Source organism: Zosterops lateralis (assembly GCF_965231275.1).
Source record: "Zosterops lateralis genome assembly, chromosome: 2".
NCBI lineage: Eukaryota > Metazoa > Chordata > Aves > Passeriformes > Zosteropidae > Zosterops > Zosterops lateralis.
The window spans coordinates 34,034,173-34,057,731 of record NC_139763.1 but is presented as its reverse complement, the minus strand read 5'-3'; the positions used below and the strand labels follow the sequence as shown (position 1 = coordinate 34,057,731).

The window sequence follows — 23,559 nt, the reverse complement described above, 5'->3', positions numbered from 1 at the left end:
CCTAGCAAAACAGAAACAAGATTATTATTAGCTTATTCCATGTTTGTTTCATCATGCTGCTCCACAGACAGCACAGCTGAGGGTGTAGTGTGAGGGGAAATGGACTTGTATAAGATAGTTGGGAAGCAGGAAACCTTTCAGACATTGCTGTCATTAAAGCCCATGTTTCATGATACTCAGCTTGTGACGGGGCAACTGCTAAGATCCTGAAAATATCGCTATTTACTTTGTGATGAGGTGCTGAAATAGGTGGCTGCCACACTCCTCTCACAGGGCACAGGTGACACACACATATTCTTGTGCTGCAAAGCCTGGAACCTCCCCTCTAACAGTGATTGCAGGGGTAGCACAGGTATGCTTAAATACACGAGTTAAGTGATAAGCACAGTTACGTTGCATAAAGAACACACGAAGTCTTAGTATAAAAAAAATTTGTTTAAGAGCCAATCACAGTATTCCAATTAATAATTACTACTGGACCAACCACTGGAGTGTCTACTGATTGTGCAGTCCATTAGTTAGCACATAGAACAACAAATTATGGCTGATGTTTGGCTACATCAACTGAAGAGTAAAAAGAAAAGACTGCTGCTAATCTAATGTGGAAAACACAGGCAATGTCAAGAGGAGATTGAGTAACACCAGTAAAGTTTTAGAGACTTTTCCTTTGAATGTTCATTAAGCTAAGAAAGCCCTGGGGCAGAGACCCTCTGAGCTCATGTCCATGGTGAGCATTCTGCCTGCAAGTACACTCAGGCCACTTTCTTGCAGTTCTGCATCTCAACCCTATGGTAGGATGTAGCCTACCCAGATAAAAACATATTAGTGTCTCTTAATATGCCCTTACTTATAAGAATTTCAAAGTTATTTTTTCTTAACCACTACATTTTCTACATGATTCTTCACATTATGTCGGTACATTAAATATATTTGAACTTTATTAGGGCATTTCTAAGGTCTTCTTCCTACCACTTGTCCTGATCCACTACTGGCTACTTCTTTCATTGTGCCAGTATATTTCTTAATGGAGAAGAGGAATAAAAAACTTTGGAGAGGTGTGGCTAACAACTCAATAATTGTTGATTAGATCAAAAGAGATAAAGACCAACAGTGAAGGATAGAATAACTGCAGCAATGCAGAGATTGCTACAGGAATTGAACAATACCATGTCTCACAGATTTGGCTAGTTTCTTTCCAGCAGGAATTTCATAGACAGACTGTTATCCTTGCAGTCCTATAAAACCACATGAAAAGCCAAAAGCATTTGAAGCTGATCAGCAAAGGTTGACATGGAACAGTGACGAAGTGGTTTCCCACTGCACTCCTGATGTCCCTGCTCAGGATCTGTGAACAGAACATCCACCAGCAGTGGTTTCTCCAGCTGTGCAAAATCAGGGATTCCGTCAGGGAGGGACACACGGCTTCTTATTTGGATGAGTAACCATCTATAAATAGGACACTCTTAATCTACAGGGGAAGTGTAGGGTGGACATTAAGAGGAATTTTTTCACAGAAACGATGATTAGATATTGAAACGGGCAGCCCGGGGAGGTGGTGGAGTCACCCTCCTGCAGGCATTTAAGGAAAGGCTGGACGTGGAACCTAGTGCCATGGCCTATGGACATGGTGGTGTGAGGATGGGCCTCAGAAGGCTCGTCCAACCTTAATAATTCTGTAATCAATCAGTAATTGCCAGTTACTGATCCCGGATATTATGGGGATGTTTCGGAAGACAGGTGTCATTTCCAAGACAGCGGGATGCCGAAGCAGTGGCGCTGCATAGGCAGTGCCTCTCCCGGCGAGGAAGTGTCCCGCCGGCACCTCTTCCCTCTCATTCCCTCCGGCACCCCTCCTCTCCCATTCCCGCCGGCCCCCCCTTCCCTCCCATTCCCGCCGGCTCCCCTCCCATCCCCACCGGCCACCCTTTTCCTCCCCTCCCCTCCCCTCCCATCCCCACCGGCCACCCTTTTCCTCCTCTCCCATTCCCGCCGGCTCCCCCCGGGCCGGGCCGCCCCCGCGGTACCGAGTGCCCGCCCCCGGCGCTGACAGCGCGGCCGCGCGGCGCATGCGCGGCGCAGGGAAGCCTCGCGAGAGGAGGGGCGGGAGGCGCCGGGGCTCCGTGTCCCCCTGCCCGGCCATGGCGGCGCCGCCGGCCTCGCCCGGGCCCCGCGGCCGCTTCGAGCAGGAGCAGGACCGCGCCGTCCGCGCCCTGGTGCGCTGCGTGACCGGCCTGCCCGAGGAGGAGCTGGGCGGAGAGCGCTTCCAGGGGGCGCTCAATTTCGCCTGGTCCAACTTCAGGTCAGCGGGAGCGCGGAGGGTCCCGGTGCCGGCCGGGGGGTGTGGGACGGGGCCGTGCCCGCCGTGCGCCCTGTCCGGGGGAGCGCCGGGGGCCGCGTACCAGTCTCTGCCGCAGGATCAGTGACTGCTGCTCCGGCACGCTTGAGTCTTGGTCTTAGAGGGATTTTCTCCTGCTGTTAAAAGGTGCCTTTCAGCGTGTTCATTTAGCCGCCCGAAACTTTGTTGGAGGGAGACAGGTTATGGTTGTCTATAAAGAGCAAGTGAGGAGGACTCTGCCAAATTGAGATAAACCTTCTGGCTAAGCGTGCTGTGCTGCTTGTGTGGAAGGTTATCAATCTGCAGGAAGAGAACGTGTTTGGTTTTATTTGGGCTCATCAGAAACGTGGTCTTTAACAATTTGTAATACGTAGCAGCCTTTTATACTGCAACCTAAAATGCCCTTACTCAAGTTTCACACGCGGTTTTCAGTTGTCCCAGTTACTGTTCCAGTCTGTTCTGCCAGCTTGAGTTGGACTCGATGGTCTTTGTGGGTCCCTTCCAACTCAGAATAATCTGTGAAAGCTGTGAAACTCATACATGATGTATTTTCAGTTACCCGTACTGTCACTGACTGCTGCCTTTGAAATCGTATGCAGCTAGTAGCTAATCCATATAAAATCAATGCTGCTTTACATTTTTCATGCTGATTAAATGCATTTTTGAGGGAGTAGTAGCATAACTCTCCTTAGTTTCAAGTTTGTGAAACTTGTGATTTGTATTGTTAGATTTGGTGATGTTTCTGTGCTGTAGTTCTCGGATCCACCTATTTATTTCCATGCAACATTCTAATCCTCTTCTATACATGATCTTCCCAACTTGCCAGTAAAAAATGGTGTTTTTTTTTCATGTATGTTAGACATTAATTAAAACTTTGAGTAACAGACTGAAGAATTTTCACTAATAACTTCCCTGCAGCTTATTTTTTCTTTTCAGGACAGATTATTGGTTTGATTTTTTAAATTGTCTTTTCAGCGTGATATTCTAAATCTTTCAATTCTTATACTTACCACCATTTGAATTAATGGTTTTCCATGTAAGCTATTGTGCTGTAACAAATTAGATATTTTCTTAAACCTAAATGTCACCCACTTAGTCAGTGCTCTATTTTATCATGCTCTAATTCCAAATCCTTATACACAGTTGAAATCAGACTAACATGTCTGTAGTTAACAAGTCTTTTTTTTTTTTTTTCTTTAACGTGGGACTATCTTCATCCTGCAGTGCTACTTACTAAATATCCTTGCTAACTGCCCTACAGTTTCACTTTCTAGTTCATTACTTTGGCATTGAGGTGATTTCATATTGTGTCTTGGCTTTCAGTCTGTTTAGCTTAACTGTTGCTAATGACTAAGATTCAGCAGTTTTCATTTCTGTCTGTGGTTGTGGGGATTTTACTCCTTTCTGTCACCTGTTGCTGGAAACATTGGTTTGGTTTTGAGGGCATATAGAGTGTCTTGACCTCGTGCTCAGTGTTGTCACATCTTTTTCCCTCTTTTTTAATCTCTGTATCTGAACAACCTATTATAGCCTAATTTAGTCTCCAAAGTCCATTATACCTTTCACAAGTTCTTGTTTTGTCCTTGTATGTATATATAGCTTTGTTGGTGTATCTGTCTTTATTTTTCATCAAGCTCTCTTTTCTCTTAGACACTCTCCCTTATTCCTGTATAAAAAGGAGCTTCTTTTGGGTTTAGAGGCCTTCCCTTGTGGGTGTTTGTTTTGCCTGTGCCTGTAATGCAGGTCCCAGATAATTCTGTGCATTTGACACCAATGCCTTTGACAACACAGTTCTTGATCTCCTTGCTCTACTTGACTTAGCAGACAGCATACTTTAATTGCTTACTTTACTGGTACAGTAGTAATTTTCCATTCAGCTTAGAGTGCTGGTTAGATGTAACCTGCATTCAATTTTTTTCTATCTTTCAGGCCAATTATATTTAATCCTTTTTGAGATCAGAGATGCCAAGATTGAATTTTGAATTTTGTTGAAGCGTAATGCTGTTTCTGAATTAACTGTGCATTGTTAAACTAGTCATGTTGTCTTCATATATGTAAATCAGCTTTATTTTCTTCCTTATTTCAGTTTCCTTTTAAACATATTCTAATGCAGATTTCTTACACAGATTTCACCGTTTTCTGGATGTGAACAGTCATAAAGTAGAGAGAACAATAGAAGGGTAAGTTTTACATCTATACATTAATAATGCATTGGTTATATATGTATATTTTTAAAAGCCTTCTTCATGCTATTTGTGTTATTAGAATACACGAAAAATTGGTAATTCATTCTGACCTTGGAAAAGCTGCAAGCTGGAAAAGACTAACAGAAAAATTTTTGAACTTGCCACTCCCAAGTACTGAAGAAACAAAGGTATGTACATTGCGATTTCCTTGTTCTTTTTTTCCATCCCTCTTGCATTTGCACTGACAATGGGAGCTTCAGTTGTAATGTGCTGGAAATTTCAGGTGACTTAGCAGTGGGCTTTGGAGTTACTGTTCAGGTCATGGATTTCCAGAAATGAAAATACATTTATTGTCTTCTCGGGGTTTCACTACGTGGAGTTTCATGGCTTAAAGTACATGATCTCATTGCAGAGCAGGTGTTTTAGGGTCAGCATAATACAAATGCTGTAGCTGGAATCTAGGTGAATCTAGATTCCTGCCTGTTCTAAAACAACAATGAACTGATCATTTCTTATTCTTTGCCAATTTTTTTTACCTTAAGTAATCCACCTGGGTGTTTTGGTTTTAGGGCTTCCACTTGGAGTGCTCCTTTTCTGTAGCTTCCATACTGAGACTGTGGGTGTGTTTCACCATTGATAACACTTGGTATCAAATCAGTTTAGGATGTGGAGTGAATGAATATGGCACTGTTTTCTTTCCAGTGTGGCAGTGTAATAATGAATTGGATCTTAGAAAGTTCCTGCTGTTGGGAGATTTAAGCTTCTAATTTAAGAGATGGTGCTCCATATAATGGTATTCTTTAATAGAGCCGTGTGTTCTGAGTTCTGAGTTGTAGTCTGATTTTACTTCTCATTGAACTGACATTTATCTTTCTATGGATGTTCTAGGTTCCTTTTATGTGGGGAAAACCCAGGAGCTCTTAATAGCTTACACATATTCAGCTACTATACTGTAGTCTCTAGATTTTTGAAAATGTACCTTTAGTAGTGCTTGTTTTGAGATTTGAATGAAATTAAAACCAACCAAGCCAAACACCCAAGAAAGCACTTAATACTTGAAAGTTGCAAGTATCCTGAGAATTTTTAAATTTCCTTTTCTTTTTAAAAATGCAACTGGGGGGTGGCTGGAGGTAGATTAATCTCCTATTTGGGAAGTTAAATGGCGCTTAGTTTTTAGGAGTGACACATAACTGGGAAGATTAAGTATTCATTGGTTTCCATGACTGGTAAGTGGAACACCAGCTCACACATGATTCTGTCAACAACCTACTGGTTTTCTTTGACAAAATCAGTAATGTTCAGTAGGAACACGTTATAATCCTTGTATAGTAGGTGAGTATCATGCTCCTTTATCAGGAATCTGAATTATTCTTTCTAAAATGCAAGTGGAACTCTCCAAAACAGCTTTGTGTGTTTATGAATGTGTGAAAGTGTTTAAAGATTTAGACACCAGAATCTCCATGTGTCTCAATGTGAATTGGTTGGCTAAAGATCTTTGTAATGTTACAATGAGGCCAAAGAAAAATCTTTTTATAGTCAGAAATGGTTGTACATTGGTAAACAGATTTTAAGGAATAGACAATAATACAAATCTCTGGACCATATCAGTGTTGACACAGTATTCTTACCTGATTGGAGGCCTCTTGTTTCACAACTGCAATATTAAAGATTCATCCTTAATGATTTGTGTGGATTTTTGCATCTGAAAACATGATATTAATATGTAGTGATTTTAGCTAACTCCACTTTAGCCTCTGTTTGAAATAATTTGCCATCTGAAGAGGGAAGCTAAGACTTGGTTTCCTGCAGGCCCATTACCTGTGCCATCCACCTTTATGTGGCTGTCCATTATCCCTTGTTCTGAGGTGACTTCTTACTTTCACAGTACTTGCATCTTTTCCATATTCTCTGATTGTCAGCTCAGTAAGAGGCAGCATATATTGTGGCTGCTTTTGAAGCGTTTGTATTCTGAGTGGCTGATTAATAGGCAGAAGAAAATGGGTAACATTCAATATCATGTTGCAGATGTTAGTTTTGTAATTCAGGACTGGAGGATGGGAACTAATGGGGAGCATTCCTGCAGCTAATAGGCTGACTTTCTTACTAAGCAAAATCTTTTAGACCACTTACAGACTTACTTTTTTTCTAATGTGTTTTAAAGACGGATACACACTATTCCATACTGTCTCTTCTGTTGTGTTTGTCGGATTCGCCATCCAACACCACCTATGTGGAAAAACCAAGAGTCAAAGAAGTAGGTAAGTTTACAAGATGTTTATATGGCTAATGAAAGATACAATCTGCAATGCAATCTGATAAGAAGGACATTTTTTCTTTCCATTTTATTATCTCCTTCACTTCACATTGCTTTATTGGTTGTCTTTATAATTTATACATTTAAAATAGCTTGCAAGTCTTTCCTACCCCTCTTTATGTTGCATCACTTATTTAAGTTTTCCAGCCACTGAAATACCTTGGGAACTCTCTTTGACTTGTACCACTATCACAAACAAACGTTCTCCACTTGTTCAGCAGTGCTTACATGCTCAAAGACAGACAGTGGATTTCTATCCAGAGTCTCTGTCTTGCACCTCAATATTAGATCTCTTGAAAAAGTTTTGGTGATGTAAATTCCTACATTTCCTACATAATCAAAGAAAGGGAGATACATTTGAAGGTTTCCAGAGGGAGATCCCAGCTGCCTGCTTTCTAAAGTAGGACTTTTTCACTCAGTGCCTGAAAACGAGGCTTGTGCTTAAGTTTGAGTGGATGCCATCCCCATTTGTTTAAAGTGTTGTATCATAGACTGAAAGAAGAATATTTCAGACTAACCTAAAGAAAATCTTGCATCTTAAGATTCCTTTTTGAATGATCTCTGCACATTCCCTCGGCGGTGTTTTGAATGCACTTTCAGCCCATTCCAGGAATGTGAATATGAAGAAGTTATCTCAAACAACACTAATTACAGTTGAGTAAGCTTCATGTTTAAGATATCATATGTTGTAAGTGTGATTGTTACTTTGAAAGTATCGCACATCGCATCATGGATATGTGGGGTCTTTTTTGGAGAGTAAGATGGTTTTTGGTTTGTGTTGTTTACAGTCTGGGATCCTTGTGCGTATTTACATTATACCTTTAGAATGTTTCCATTGAGCTAAATGGGACTTACTAGTCAAAATAATTGGTGTGTGGCGTTCTTGCATGTTTTTCCAGGATGGAATTGTAGGGTAGTGTAACATAATACAGTTAAATGTGCTGATGGCACGCTGTGTTGCATATTTTGAGTGTATAAGCAATAAAGTTGAGAATTAATAAGGGATATACATGGTTGATACGTCGCAATTACTGTCATGTTGAAAGCACATAGCCTTGTTCAGGAACAGTGCTGTAACCTAAAGTGGAAGGGAATGTCTTTTGTTTTAGCTATAGAAGATCAAGATAATTTTGACTTTGGAAGGGTCTTTAGAGGAAAGTCCGAGTTATTTGATACTTACTGTTTTTATGTTTATATTTCTCTTAGAAAAGGAAGAAGAATTTGATTGGGGAAAGTATTTGATGGAAGGAGAAGAAATTTACTTTGGCCCAGGCATAGATACACCAGTAAGTAATTTCTTAAGGTAAAAATCCCAACTGTATAAACTGGTTTGAAGTGTGTTAGAGACCTGATTATGTTGTCCTAGTTTGTATGCTCTGCATGTTAATTCTTGCAGGATTCCCCAGTACTCTGCTCAATACTATGAAATAACACAGACCCAAGCAGAATAACAGTAATACAAATACTTTTGTTTTTCCCAGTATTTTGACTTAGTCCTGCAAATTAACTGCCTGCTTCTGCTGACCTTTACTTCCACCTAATCAGAACTTTCTGCAGTTCTGTGATCTTTTCCAGATCTTTTGCTGGTTATTAATGTTGTCTATAACTTAAATCATTCTTTGTTAAACAGTTATGTCAGTACTAGTGTCCTGAATTTACTTTATAGTGTAAAAAAGAATAGTTAATGTTGGGCTTGAATAGGAGCTGAATATAGATGTGTCTGCTATGTTGTACTGAAGTGTCCTGGGGTTTGTTGCACTTCATAGGATTGGTCTGGAGAAAGTGAAGAAGAAGAGGACACTCAGCCCTTGAGCAGGGAGGACTCAGGTATTCAAGTCGACAGGACACCTTTGGAAGACCAAGATCCAAATAAGAAGACAGTACCTAATGCTTCCTGGAAAGGTTAGAATAAGCTGTAATTCTTCTGATATACATACTAAAATTTAGCAAGGTAATGCAGCTTTTTTTATTATTCTTTAGTGAGGTATTGTGTTACAGATCTATGATTGTAATATAAGATGGATATTTTTGTTTATTACTAATGGAGTTTTTTTTTACAGTAAAGAGACAATATGGAAAGTTTGATCTGGTTTCTGTTACTGCTAATGGAGAAAATGCTGTTCATTCCTGTGAAATTTATATGCATATTCCAATATAGAAATGAAAACTTACAGTAAAAGCAGCATGTAGTTGTATGGATATAATATAAGTTTTTATTATTAAGTATCAGAATGCTGAAACAAAATTTATTTTTCAACAGAAATAGTTGGCTTGGTTGCAGGTATGAAATGTTTCTGACAAAAAAAGGTTTATTTACTTAAAACACGAGTGGCTTTTTCCTGAATAGCTTCAGGGAGTATTAAATGTAGCTGTATTCTTTTTCATAAAATGTTGTGGGGTACAGTTTACCTGGCACATGACAACTGCACAGTATATAGTATATAAGTAGTAGCTATCTAACTACTGGTTAGGGATTAGATAAACTTCCATTGACAATCACATTTTAGAAAAAACTGAGGTAATGTACTAAATGTCTAATAAAAAGCAATGTAGTGATAATGTTGATGACAGTTGGCAGTTTATTTTTTAAGTCAGCTGTTTTTGTAAATAGCATTTGAGACTTTCCTGAGGCAGAAGCACATTTTTTGAGAAAAATTGGAAACCATGTAAATCTTCAAGCTTATAGAATCATATCCTGAGCTGGAAGGGACCCTCAAGGATCATGAGAGTCCAGCTCCTGGTCCTGCACAGGATCATCCCCAAGAGTCACACCATGTTCCTAAGAGTGTTGTCCAAACATTCCTTGAACTCTGTCAGGCTTGTTGCTGTGGCCACTTCCCTGGGAAGCTGTTCCAGTGCCAAACCACGCTCTAGGTGAAGGACCTTTTCCTAATATGCAACTCAGACATCCTCTGACACAGCTTCAGGCCATTGCCTCAGGCCCTGTCACTGGTCACCAGAGAGAAGATATCAATGTCTGTTCCTGCACTTCCCCTCATGAGGAAGCCATGGACCATAGTGAGGTCTCCCCTCACTCTTCTTCAGGATGCACAGACCAACTGACCACAGCTGCTCCTCATACAGCTTCCCCTCTAGGGCTGTCACTGTCTTTGGAGCCTTCCTTTGGACACTCTCTAATAGCTCTTTCTTATATTGTGGCACCCAAAACAGCTCACATTATGCAGATGAGACCTCACCAGTGCTGAGCAGAGCTTATTTTTTAGGACTTTTGCAACATTTGGGAAATGTGACATTTCTCTGTAAATTAATTTGCACAGTGGTATTAAATTCCCAGTGTAGTGAAATGTGAATGGTAGTAAATGGTAATTCATTTGAAAAGATCTGTGATTCTGTAGCTGAGTGAATAGGCTTATTAATAACTTCTTCCTGTGTTTTGTAAGCATTTCCTGCATAAACAAAAACACCTTGCTGCCTGTCACGTGTTTCCACAGTGGGTGAGCCCGATGCCCGCAGCTGGCTGGAGCAGCACGTGGTTTCTCAGTACTGGACAGGAAGGGCTCCTCGCTTTTCACATAGTCTGCACTTGCATTCCAACCTGGCTGCAGTCTGGTAAGAAAACAATATCACTTACACATTCCTTCCTGGCATACAATGCTAAATATTGACTTTTTTTAAGCCTCTTTACTGTTGGAAACATAAAGACAGTTATTACTATTCACTTAAGAACAGAATTAAAGGGGTACAAATTAATAAGATGAACAAATGAGCTGCTTTTTCTATTAAGAGATTCTTATCCTTTTATTTAATTTTTATTAAGTTTCTCATATCAGAGAGATGTCTTTTTCATTTTCAAAGACATGAATCTTACTGATGAATTTTGTTTGGCTTCACCCTTATGAAGGTCTCTGAGGATCTAATATAGGTGAGTTGTAAGTGGTCCTGGAAGTGGGGAGTCCCCTTAATATTTAAATTTTTAAAATGTTTTTGGTGCCTCCCCTTGCAAAGTTAAATATAAATTTTGTGTGGGGAAGGAACTTGAAGCAGTATATTGCTATAATCTGCCCTGGCCTTGGAAAAAAATGAGAATTAAAAATAAAAGGGAGTCTGATTATTTCCTGTCCCAAATTTTGATTTATCAGTAATGAAATTCATTAGATTTGCCCTTGGTTTTCTTAATTTTTATGAATTTCTTAATCAAGGAGTTATTTTAGTATAAGGTGGTTGTCTAGCCAGTTATGAACCACAATTTGCAATGAATATTAGAAAATGGGAAACATGAATAAAGCAACGCTGCTTCTGCCGCAGTGTTGTTAGGAGATGTATGTTTTACATATATGTGTGACATATCTCTAGTATTAATTTGTACTCTCTGATTTTGAGTGTGATTGCATACCTTCTGCCACTGATGATATTGAGTAAAAAAATACTAAAAATGTAAATAATCGTTCTGTACTTCATTCTATATGGTAAAATATGAAAAGGTACTGAGGAGGATTTTACAAAGAATTGCCTACGACAGGATCAGAGCAGAAAATTCTTAGGTGGTTGTGAAAGTTTCCACTTCTTAAGTAAACTTTTTAGCTAAAGGGAGGATTTTCTCATATGAGTTAGAGAAATTAGTATTTTACTTTTTAGCTTAGTATTTTTTCTTGAAAGTAATGGTAAGTTTTCACAGCACTGAATAGAAATAACTGAGTAGTTAAAAAAAAAAACAAACAACCAAACCCACAACCTCCCTCCCCCTCCCACCCCTAAAATAGTGGAAATTCAGTACTTCAGGCATTTGCTACTTAATTTCTTGTCTTGCAGTGTGAGATGATATTTGAGTGTTTTCCACGTTATCTTGCTTAACAATATGAAAATAAACTGTGCTCTTTTATATACTTAAAATGTCCTCATGAACTTTGAATCTGCTCAGAAGTGAGCAGAGCAAAACTGAACCTAAAGATTATTGCTTCATTCTTACTTTCAGGTGATTCAGCTGTTATTTCAGCCATTAAATTGTTTTAATTTCCTTTTTTTCTAAGGGACCACCATTTGTACACCAGTGATCCTTTGTACGTGCCAGAAGAGAGGACACTGGTCACAGAAACTCAGGTTATACGAGAAACTCTTTGGTAAGTGCAGCATCACAAAGCTTGCATTTTGGTTTCTAGTATTTCTCTCAAGGAAACGACAGAAAGATGTCTGAAGAAGGAATTATTACTGAGTTTTAAATTTACCCTGTTTCTGACAGTAAAGATGTTACATATGTGTGATAACCATTCACCTTTGAGGCAGTTGAACAGGTTGCTCAGAGAAGTTGTGGATGCCTCATCCCTGGCAGGTTGTGTGGAGCTCTGAGCAACCTGGTCTGGTAAGGGAGGTGTCACTTCATGGCCTGTAGGCTGGAACTAGATAATCTTTAAGGTCCCTTCCATTCTGTGATTCATGAAGAAGAAAGTAGCTTACTACTTTTTGCATTGATTTTTCAAGTCTAATTGTTATAAGGAACCAGTTTGTTCTTATTTTGTCCCTATAGATTTATAAAACAGTGCCCAGTTTTAGAAAGCAGGCTGACTCATCCTATAGCTGGAAATTATCTCAACTGTAAAGAAACTTTAGGAAATATTTACTTCATGCCAGTGTTTAATTGTTCTTGTTCTGGCAACAACTTGCAGTACCAATAACATCATACTTGATCTGTGGTCTCCTGTTACTCAAAGGAAATAAACTTTTAAGCAAGGGAGAGCGAGTTCTTTTTTTAATTATATATAATTATAAGTCCATTAAGGGGGAAAATTACTACTCTTTTTGTTTCTTTTCAAGGCTACTTTCAGGAGTGAAGAAGCTTTTTATATTTCAGCTGAATGATGGAAAAGTGACTGTGCGGAATGATATTATTGTAACTCATTTAACCCATGTAAGTTGTTGCTGAATCTCAGAGGAATAGGTCATTAGAAAGATGTAATTTGTGGGAATAGGAAACTAAACTGCTTGTGGAAATTTCTACAGTTTTTCTACATATTTCTGCAATTGTGTTTTGTCTAAATAAGAGCATCTGGCTTAATAAAACTGTTCCCCCATCTCAGAATGTGATGAAGCAATAGCATTTGCAGAATTTTATAGTATTTTAATTAATAAAAATAATATTGTAATTCAGTTCTTAGGCTTTATGAAATACAGTTTTTGTTAAATGATTCTAAAAGGTTGGTTTTTTTTTTTTTAGAATTGCCTGAGATCTGTGTTGGAGCAGATAGCAGCATATGGTCAAGTTGTGTTTAGACTACAGAAGTTTATTGATGAAGTGATGGGACACAGCCCAGAAAGCATAATGCATGGAACAGTTTCCACTCCTAAGAAAACTACTGAAGCCCCATTCAGAACCTACCAAGCTTTTATGTGGGCTTTGTATAAATATTTCATTAGCTTTAAAGAAGAACTTACTGAAATTGAAAAATGCATAATCAACAAAGGTACATTGCAAGGGAAGTTTTACGGGAGGGGGACACACAAATAATTAACACTGACAAAATTTGTTTTTCTGTTGGCTATTATTTTATGCATCTGGGGTGTTTTTGTTTTATTTTCAGATAAAACAGTCACACTTTCAATAGTAATAGATAAGTTGTCTCCCAGACTGGCACAGCTGAAGGTACTTCACAAGGTGTTCAGCACAGGCGTAGCAGAAGTGCCACCTGACACCAGAAATGTTGTACGAGCATCTCATCTGCTTAATACCCTCTACAAAGCTATTCTTGAATATGACAGTGTTGGAGAGGCATCTGAGCAAACGGTAGGGGAAATAATTCCTTCCTTTATAGAACAGCACACTAGAACTAACTAAATTAGTTACTAGATTTAGTAACTAATGCATTATTGTTTTTTGACATGAGTTCACTCATTCTGGATGAAAATGGATTAATGAGAGGGTCAAGAGTTTTTCGAGGACCGAGGGGAAGGACTGTGGAAATTCATAGGCTATGAAACTGTTTTGAAGGAGGGAACTTTGGAATAGCTTTCCCTCCTATTTCTACAACTGCATAATTCAGTTAATGCTGAGGTGTGGGGGTTTGGATTTTTTACAGAAATTTGATTATACTATTGGAAATCTAGTTGATGGCATTATATCCTTTTGTTTTCCTGATTTTGATGTTATGAAACCACAGAGTGTTTTATGACTATCCCTGACTGTTTCAGAGACGTTAGAGTGAAAAAGTGCTGCTTGGATCTGTGATGACAGTAGTAACGAGGGGAACCATGAATAGTACAGGCTTCCATTAAAAAAAAAAGCTGTAATTTTTAGTTTAACATTTTATCTTTAAAATTCTTAAGTGAAGTTATGTATATGTTACAAACTGGTTGCACAATTAAGAGATTAGACTTCACCATGATGCTTTCAATACTTGGTATAAAACATTCAGCCAGTTTTTTTTTTTCATTTTTCCTTTAAATTCAGGTATCCCTTTTGTTCTCTCTCTGGGTTGAAACAGTGAGGCCATACTTACAGACAGTGGATGAATGGATAGTCCACGGTAATTTATTTGATCCTGCAAAGGAATTTATTATTCAGAGGTAGGGTGCTTGATACTAGACACACATAATGCTATGCAAATAAACCTGTTGTAGAACCTAGGGTAAAGGGTAACAGTAAAAGCAGCTTTTCGCATTTGTTATTTTGCTTAAGAAATAATTTATTAATCATACTTCTATAACTTGTCTCAAACTTCCTATTAGAGAAATTACATAAATATGGATCTCTACCACATAGTGTTCTAGAATAGAAATCAATATTTTGGGGTTTTTTTCCATCTGTGTTAAATAATGAGCAGGCTGACTCTGAGTGTACTGACTTTTTTTAAAAGCAATTAACCATTTTTCAAATCCAAGACCTTTGCAAAAATAACAAAATTTATTTTTAAATTCTTCTACTAATCTTAAGTTATGTATCAAATGCTATTTGGAATTAAAATACTCATTGCTTCTGATTTGTAGTAAAGTTAAAATGGTGTCTTGATTTACATGCACATACCCTAGACATTACCTGAGCTGTTAATTTTTGTTCTGGTTCTGTGCTACGTTTTCTTGGTCCCTCATTTTGGGAGCTTGGAGTGGAAAGTGAATATAGAAATTAAAGTTCTGGCTTGTAATTAGAAATCCATTTTTCCCTATCTACCGAACTTAATTGAACCTGGGTCTGTTAATGTGTTGAGGTGACACGAAGTAAGACAACAGCTCTAGTAGTACTACTGTAAAAATTCCTTAGTAGCAGAGATCCTTAGCATCCTTATTGTGTCCTCTTTTTGTGGTTCTATGATTATGTTTTCAGTGCTATCAACAGGGCTGATCTTAACTTATATTTATGCTTCATTTGAATTACATAATTTTAATTATCTAATTTAGGTTTTTCCATCTGACTTCAAAGACCAACCTCTATATCTGATGTAAACAACAAAAAATCCAAAGTGAAGTACAAGTTGAGTTTCACCTACTCTAGAATTTTTCAGCTTTCCTAGTAGTAGTTACTTCAGTCTGAGATTTTTAAATAAGTCTGCAAGGCAGTCACTCATCATTTTGACACTAAGGATGCATGCCACTGTGAACAGTTAACATCCTGGACAAATTTAATTATAATTGCTCTATTTGTCTTGCTGTTGGGGTTTATTTGGTTGTACAATTGTTTTATGTCCCATGAGCTAATTGTTTATCCTTCTCTGAGTGTCTAGATAGGTTGCAGATAGGGATGAGCTAATTTTATACAGTTTTGAAAATGCTTCATGACTGTTCTAGGAGAAAGGCAAAGCATAGAATAAAGAGGATATATGTCCTCTAGTAATGGAGTTTCCTTTTGGAAAGGAAAATACTCAAGAGCTTCTTATTTCTTTGCAGAAACAAAAATGTTCCAGTTAATCACAGAGATTTTTGGTACGCTACCTACACGTTATACAGTGTGTCAGAAAAGACAGAGAATGAAGAGAAGATGAGTGATAATGCCAGTGCCAGTTCTGGCAGTGATCAGGCCCCTTCAAGCAGACAGCACACAATGGTTTCTTTTCTGAAACCTGTGCTAAAGCAAATTATCATGGCTGGAAAATCCATGCAGCTGTTGAAGAACCTTCAATGCAAAGACGGCTCTCCACAGCAGACTGCATCAAGAGGTGAGATGTCAGTTTGTACACCATTGTGCCTTAGGCTGTCTAACAGAATGGCTATATTTTTGGTTGTGGGCTTCCACTTGCTTTAGAGTCATATAATGCTGTTGAATTGCCAATATTGTGTTTGGTAACTTCTGGTGTGATGGAAAACACTCTTCCAATGCAAACAAGTGAAAAGAGGAAAGTGAATAAAGTTGAGAGTTCCATGTTGTTTTATTGCTTTAAATTTTTCTCAGACTTCTTTGCATGTGCTTACAAAATATTTTTTTTTTGTTATGAGACAAAACCAGCTTGTATGTTCTAATAGTAAAACTGGTGTTTTTTTATAAATAATTGTTTTCCATTACTCAGTGGTTGAGTAATCTGAGGTAGCATGTGGAAATTTTTTTTTAAAGCTTGCTTATAAGTAGATCAAAGATGTTTGGCTATCTAGGATATTCATTTTGAATGATTGTAAAACATAATACAACATTGTAACTAACGTTGGGTTTTTTCTTTTTTTTAAAGGAAACAATTTTTTTTTTCATTTGACTGCTTCATGTTTAAAAGTAGAGATAGTTAAATTATTTTGGAAACTCACTTCAGTAAATCCTGAAAGATTGCTAGGTGCTAAAAATCAATTGCCTTTGCACCTGAAGTAGGAAGTTCTTTAACAATCTCAAAAATATTTCATATTTCAGATACCCATTCTGCAGCACATTTGAACATATGCCTGACGTTAGGCATTGGGCTAGTCCTATAATTTTAAATATGTATTTGAGGGTGTTTTGTTTTCTGAATAGTGGTCTAAATGTAGTATTTTAAAAGTTAGCTTGTGAATGTTGGTCTGTGGAGCTCTTTGAGTTCAGACAATGTTTTCTCTGATGTGTTTCCCAATTCAGACGCTGAACGGAAGAGTTTATACACGCTGTTTTTGGAATCTGTGCAGTCTCGCCTGCGGCACGGGGAGGAGTCTGTTCCAGACATCATTACAGAACAGCAGGCCACAAAGCAGAGCCTGATAAAGATGCAGTCTATAGTAGAAAGACACTTGGAACTGGATGATGTCCATGACCCACTGCTAGCTATTAATTTTGCCAGGTAAATGAATGATCTTCCTGCTGTGTTGCTGAGACCAATATTCAACCTGATGACATTTGGTAGATCACATTTTCATTGCTGCTGTTGCCACTGAAAACAAGCAAATTCAGAATAGACAAGCACTAACAATCAGTGACAGAAGCTAAATAGACACTCCACTTGTGCATAGTTAAAGAAAAACAGTTAAAATCAGTGAAGAATGTGCTATTTGCAATTAGTAGCGTAGAAAATTGGAGTATTTATTATAGAAGGCTTTTAGCAAATAAGTGGCTTAATAATGAATGCCATTGTAAAATCTGAAATTTTCAACAAGTTTGCTTGGTTTTTGTACACAGTGTCCTTCCTTTGCACCAAGTATATTCTTAGAAGAATGTGGCTTCAGTTTTGCTGTGCTTAAATCATTTAACTGTGAAAGCCTTCCAAAATTCATGTTACATGCATAAAAATTCTTCATAGTGAGGGAAGTCCAATAGAGAGTATAAATGTCTTGGAAAATAGCAGGAAAGATAAACTCTGAAAATCTTATTATGTGATTACGAATGAGAGAATAGCTATTTATGTTTTTACTAAATACTAATTATGCATTTACATCTTTTAAAACTGACATCAAAAAAGGAAGAACTTGTTTTAAAGAAATCATAGATAGGACTTTGTTTCCCTTGTTTATTGGTACTATTCTAGTTGTCAAAATTCCTGCATTAATTCAATATCCAGCTCATTCAGTCTATCCAGGCAATAGCTGCTATCAGCTGTACTTTCTCTTAGAAACTGGCAACTGGCTTTTTACAAAGTATTACAATAATTTGATACTTTCTGTGTAAAAACAATTAACCTTATCAAATTAGACCACATTCTCTTCCCATCATATAATATTACAGGTAATATGTAGGAATCCCATCATTAAGATGCCTCAAAAGCAGTTCTCCGTGTGTGGGGTGTTTGGTTGGGTTTTTTTGGTATTTTTTGTTTTGTGGTTGTTGGTTGAGTTTTTACTTTATTTCTTTAATAAATCTGAGTGCTGCATACACACAATATAGTTCTAAAAATTCCTATCAAAGTGGGTTTGTTTAGTAAGGTGTATAATATTTGAACTTGAAAGTTTTTCAGAAGTATGCCTTAAGCAGTTACATGATTGTAGAATGCTGTCCTCTGTGATACTCTTACATCTGGTGATACACTAACAATGTGATGGATCACTTTATAGGCTGGATACATGCTCTGCTTATAATCAGCTTTTATTACCCCTGCACCATATATTTCAGAGCAGAGGACCCAAATTTGATTAAAATTTTGAAGGCATGGCATTGTTTTATACCTTGTATGAATAATGAGCCTTCTTCCCTAAGTATCTTGTTTTACTTTGAAGATTGTATTTGGAACAGAGTGACTTTCATGAGAAGTTTACTGGTGGGGATGTCTGTGTGGATCGATCCTCAGAATCTGTGACCTGCCAGACTTTTGAACTGACACTGAGGTCTTGTCTTTATCCTCACATAGACAAGCAGTACTTGGAATGCTGTGGTAATTTGATGCAAACTTTAAAGAAGGATTATAGGTAAGAAAGTAGATTTCTTTTTTCTTAAGTTTGTTTTTTTTATTATTATCAGCAGTATGTCATCACTAAAAGAAGCAATTCTATGTTGTGTTTCTACTCCAGTTTGATAAATGGCTATAAAGTCATTAGGGAGAAAAGGGGGATCTGACATGATAGACTCTTGGGTGAAAACCTGGTCTAGCTTGAATCAGCAGCAAAGCTGTCATTTGTCATCAGTAGATGTTTGGTGGGGATATTGTTGCAAACAATATTTCTTAGTGCTGTTCTTAGTGGTGTTATCATTTTACATTCATTTTAGGGAGAGGGACAGGATTTCCAGACCATGCTATTTCTGAGAATTACCTAGCCTGTAGGATAACTTCCAGTGAAGTTAGTGGAGCTCTTAAAACTTACAGGGAAAAATACCATGTTTAAAAAAAGGATTCAGTGAGACTTTGTTATGTTTATATTCAATACGGAGGTTTTACTGTGAAGAATTTTTAACGTTTCTGTTTCTGTAACAGTTGTATTCTGAATTCACTTGTATGATGAGACTCAAGAAATGTTATATGTTTCTCCGGTTCAGGCTTGTAGAATATTTGCAGGCAATGAGAAATTTTTTCTTACTTGAAGCTGGAGATACTATGTATGACTTCTATACAACTATTTTTGACAAAATTAGAGAAAAGGAAACTTGGCAGAATGTTGCTTTCTTAAATGTTCACCTACAAGAAGCAGTTGGACAACGCTATGCAGAGGACAGTGCAAGGTAAAGTGCAAAACACGCTTTAGTTAAGTTTCTTTAGCACTTAGCTGCATTAATGTACTTAACTTGCATAGCACAATGCTAATTATTGTGTACTCATTAAAATAATGTGTTTTAATGAAGTTTTGAGCTGTTGTCCTCTTTCCTACCCAAGTCCTCCAGATTAAATCAGACAGTTAGTGGTTAGCAGTGAGAAATAGAAACTAGTGAAACTAACTACTCATTTAAAACAGATTCTCACCAATTGCATCACTTGTTTCCTTGCATAGGTTGTCAATATCGTTTGAAAGTGTTGATACAGCAAAGAAGAAGCTCCCTGTCCACACCTTAGATGGTTTGACATTGAGTTACAAGGTAGTGAGTTAAAATGGCTGCAGTTCTTATTCTAGAACAGATTTAAAATGTTGTATTAAAGTGACTTATGTTTTCTATTTTTATTATGCTCTCCTCCTCCTAGGTTCCTTGGCCTGTGGATATAGTTATAAGCTTAGAATGCCAAAAAATTTACAATCAAGTTTTTCTGCTCTTGCTGCAAATAAAGTGGGCCAAGTATAGCCTGGATGTTCTACGATTTGATGGTAAGATACTTCTTCAGTACTTCTTCAGAAAAATACTCTATTTTGTGGTCTAAAGATATGATTAGTCTTCTGCTTTCTGCAGTAAATAGTATAAACTTGTTAGCATTTTGATTCATTCTATAAAATAATAATCTCTGTTAGTGTCGCGAATTACATTTATTAAGCTGGGCATGTTTTTCACTTCTTTCCAGCCTCAGGGACAGCTCCATTCATGCATTCCCTTTGTCTTTTTGATTCAAGTCTAGTTAGTTATACTGGAAACTTGTTACTTCATTCTACAGACTTTGCTGTTGAAGGAAAGTGTCTACCACACCCTAACGTTTATGTGTAGTCTTTTTATGAGTAATATCTTACAGACAAGTTAAGAAAACAAGATTAAGAAAATAGTCTATTTGAGATTGAAACCTTAAACTGCTGGGAGATTATAGAAAAGATTTTTTTAGTATTTCCTTCACCAAGTTAATGTTTATACTCTTCCTGTCTCATATAAAGTGGATGTAGACTTCATGTCCTAGAAAAATAAATTAAAAAGTTGATGGGTTCATCTATATTTTGAACATCAGCTAAGTAATTATCTTCCTAAAAGTATGTGTTTAAACTTCAAGGGGTTATGACTGTGGTTAAGTCTTTCCCAAAAAGTGCAACACTGTTGCTTTTTTTTTTTTTTTTCTTAGAACTAGTCTCTGCTGCAGAAAACTCACAGGTTAAGGAAGCAACTTCATTAGAACAAGGAACACTTCCTGTATTTGGACCACAAAAAGAAAGTATAAAACAACAAATACATCGCATGTTCCTCTTAAGAGTGAAACTTATGCATTTTGTCAACAGCCTGCACAACTACATCATGACTAGGGTTTGTCTTTTATCACAATTTCATTTATATTAGGAGCTTGTAACTGGAGATGCAGTATTCATTTTCCTTTAAAACCTAAAAAAAACCCCAAAACAGAAAGCAAAATGTAAAGAAAATGTCCTTTCTGCACATGTATCAGTTTCAGCTTGGCCATTTTAAATCAGTAATTATAAGAATGCTTTAGAAGTTCTACATGCATGTGATTGATCTTTGGGTATTACTAATTCTTTTGTCTGTTTCTCCCAGTGCTAGATGACTTAAGCGCAGTAATTAAAAAGAGGTTTCTGTGAGCTGTGAAAAGAGCTATTATACTTATAGAAGTGTTACAACAGGTATTTTAGTTAGACAGATCCTTCTCAAAAATCTCTAGTACACAGTGTATACATGACTTTCAGAATACAAAGGCAATGCCTGTAGATACATATCTGCTCTATTATTTCCTTTTATGCTTTAATAAAATTTGTATATGCTCCAGTTCAGCCTCTCTGGGGATAGTCGTTGTGCTTTCGTGTAGTGGCAGTGTATCTATTTATGTGAGGAATGTTGCTGTGTAGTTATGAGAAGAGCTTGAAATTTTTGCTATTGATGGTAATTTGGAGGCTAATCCTAAAATTTGAGAGTGAAGAGCAAATGAATTATACAGTTTTTAGGCTCTTTAAAAATATATTGGAAGAGATTCATAATCACTTGTGTGCAGCATTGAATTTAGTAACTTTGGTCTTTCTTTTAAGATTCTCCATAGTACAGGCTTGGAGTTTCAGCATCAGGTAGAAGAAGCCAAAGATTTGGATCAATTGATAAAGATTCATTACAGATATCTATCTACAATTCATGATCGCTGCTTACTGAGAGAGAAGGTGGGTAAAAAATGAGTATATTTGATGTATTGAGGTATCAGGACAAAAAAGTAGTTTTGTACTAATTATGTTTTTTTGCAGCATACATACTAAGCAATATATAGGTACTCTTGAGGAAGTGGTAGCTTTTGCACTAAGGTCCAGTTTCCCTTGCTGTTCTCAGCTCAGTTCTATCAAGGAAAGGATAAAATTAAATTTCTTATATTGGGTACTACATGATTTGTTTGTTTCTAGAAGATAGGAGGTTTTGAACTAACCGAGGCTTATTAATGTTAGGAAGATTATACATAGTGGTATGGTAGGAAATGGAGGTACCCAGATAGCTCTGTAACCTTTTATCCCACATACTGTCTGCGCAAAGTCCACGTCCAAGTAGTCAGCTGGGGAATTAGTCAGGGAACAAATACAGACATCTTCACTTTGGAAGAATCACTTCGTACATAGGACATTGTTTTTACAGGTCAGATTAAATGGCATGGGAAACCTTTGTATTGCAGCATAGTAATGAAAATTATTATACTTAACAATGAACTTCTGACTTACTCCTTGTGTTTTAATTATTTTAGGTGAGCTTTGTGAAGGAAGCTATAATGAAAGTGTTAAATTTAGTACTGATGTTTGCAGACCGTTGGCAAGCTGGTTTAGGGGCTTGGAAGTAAGTACACATACCTAAAATTCTACATGGTCATAATTTTGCAGCTCTGAGTATGATTTTGTGCCTAGAACTGCACCTCCAGGTGAGGCTGCACCAATGCTGAATAGACTGGGACAGTCACCTCCTTTGTCCATCTGGCTGTGCTGTATTTGATGCACCCCAGTACGGGGTTTGCCCTTCTGGCTGACTGTGTGTCCTCCCTGCTCACTCCTATTGAGTTCTTGCTGACCAGCACTCCAGATCCCTTTTTGCAGCCACTCCTTTCCTCATTTATACTTCTATTTGTGCAACTTTCTGCTTGAAGGATACTGGACAAGTCTCCAAGGCTTTGTCAAACATGTAGAAGTTGATGTATGGTCCTGAAGCCTGCTGGTGTGGACTGGCTGACATGAATATTACTGGCTTATTTGAATATTTTTCAGGACTAATTTTCTTTGACACAGATCTAAAACTTAGATTCCACTCTCCTGTGACATTAGGAAATTGCTGTTTTTGAAGTGTTTTTCTCATTCTGAGTGTCAGAAATAATTTGTGAATGCTGTTGATAAAGACTGGAACTCAGGGCATGTGGTTGCATGTTCTTGCACATGGCAGGAAAAAGTCATAGCTGGTGTCATCCATATCTTCTTGGGAGAGGGGAAGAAGGAAAAGAGTGACTGTTGTGAGCTATGTCTTCTCCCTTGACAAGTGAATGTTAGCTGACAGAGTCCAAAGTGGAATTCAAGAGATTGCCCGATAGTAAAGCAGTGTGGGAGTCCCTGTTTTACTGGTCATGTAGGTCACCAAGTACCTCTAAAACAGTAAGGACCAGGAAAAGCTCTCTTGCTTACAAACCTGTGTAGGAAAGACAGATGTCAGTTAGAATCACACAGCTCCTCCACATCACTGCAGAAATTTCTAAAATTATGAGGAAATTATTAATGTCCCTTTGATGGTGCTCCTGTCAAAATTGCCTTTGTTTTTTAGAAGTAGCGTATGCAGACATAACTGAAGCATGATTCTGGCATGCTTCAAAGCCAGAATTCTATGTAAAGAGTACTTTTGTCATTTACTGTGAAATTTTGGTCATATTTGGAAGATAACATAGGGTCTGGTCTGTTAAGCATTCCTCTGTTAAACTGTTTTGTAGGATGGAATCCATAGAGAAGATGGAATCTGATTTTAAAAACTGCCACATGTTTCTTGTAACTGTTCTCAACAAAGCTGTTTGTCGAGGCTCTTTTCCACATTGTAAGTACATGGGACTTTTCACAACTTGCACTTACACAAGTTTGCTAGGAACGTGTTTATGTTTTACTCTGTTCTA

General features: G+C 37.6%; 1 protein-coding gene across 3 annotated transcripts in view; it reads left to right on the top strand.

Moving 5' to 3' along the window:
- Positions 1 to 2,138: 2,138 nt before the first annotated feature.
- Positions 2,139 to 23,559, top strand: part of TUBGCP5 (tubulin gamma complex component 5) — a gene marked incomplete at its 5' end in the record, with an annotated part of 49,154 nt that continues 27,733 nt past the window's right edge. For 2 of the 3 annotated variants that reach the window (XR_014589284.1, XM_083854630.1), the window contains 23 exons: positions 2,139 to 2,299; positions 4,462 to 4,515; positions 4,601 to 4,709; positions 6,683 to 6,779; positions 7,378 to 7,488; positions 8,042 to 8,121; positions 8,602 to 8,737; positions 10,288 to 10,405; positions 11,824 to 11,913; positions 12,605 to 12,698; positions 13,005 to 13,251; positions 13,369 to 13,571; positions 14,235 to 14,350; positions 15,665 to 15,933; positions 16,812 to 17,010; positions 18,377 to 18,565; positions 19,131 to 19,313; positions 19,580 to 19,664; positions 19,768 to 19,888; positions 20,563 to 20,741; positions 21,473 to 21,598; positions 22,165 to 22,253; positions 23,383 to 23,483. Coding sequence is in view for 2 of the 3 variants with exons in the window: in XM_083854630.1 (XP_083710756.1) it covers positions 2,139 to 2,299; positions 4,462 to 4,515; positions 4,601 to 4,709; positions 6,683 to 6,779; positions 7,378 to 7,488; positions 8,042 to 8,121; positions 8,602 to 8,737; positions 10,288 to 10,405; positions 11,824 to 11,913; positions 12,605 to 12,698; positions 13,005 to 13,251; positions 13,369 to 13,571; positions 14,235 to 14,350; positions 15,665 to 15,933; positions 16,812 to 17,010; positions 18,377 to 18,565; positions 19,131 to 19,313; positions 19,580 to 19,664; positions 19,768 to 19,888; positions 20,563 to 20,741; positions 21,473 to 21,598; positions 22,165 to 22,253; positions 23,383 to 23,483 (3,157 nt within the window). The remainder of the gene's footprint in view (positions 2,300 to 4,461; positions 4,516 to 4,600; positions 4,710 to 6,682; positions 6,780 to 7,377; positions 7,489 to 8,041; positions 8,122 to 8,601; positions 8,738 to 10,287; positions 10,406 to 11,823; positions 11,914 to 12,604; positions 12,699 to 13,004; positions 13,252 to 13,368; positions 13,572 to 14,234; positions 14,351 to 15,664; positions 15,934 to 16,811; positions 17,011 to 18,376; positions 18,566 to 19,130; positions 19,314 to 19,579; positions 19,665 to 19,767; positions 19,889 to 20,562; positions 20,742 to 21,472; positions 21,599 to 22,164; positions 22,254 to 23,382; positions 23,484 to 23,559) is intronic. The other variant, XM_083854631.1, reaches the window with a different exon arrangement.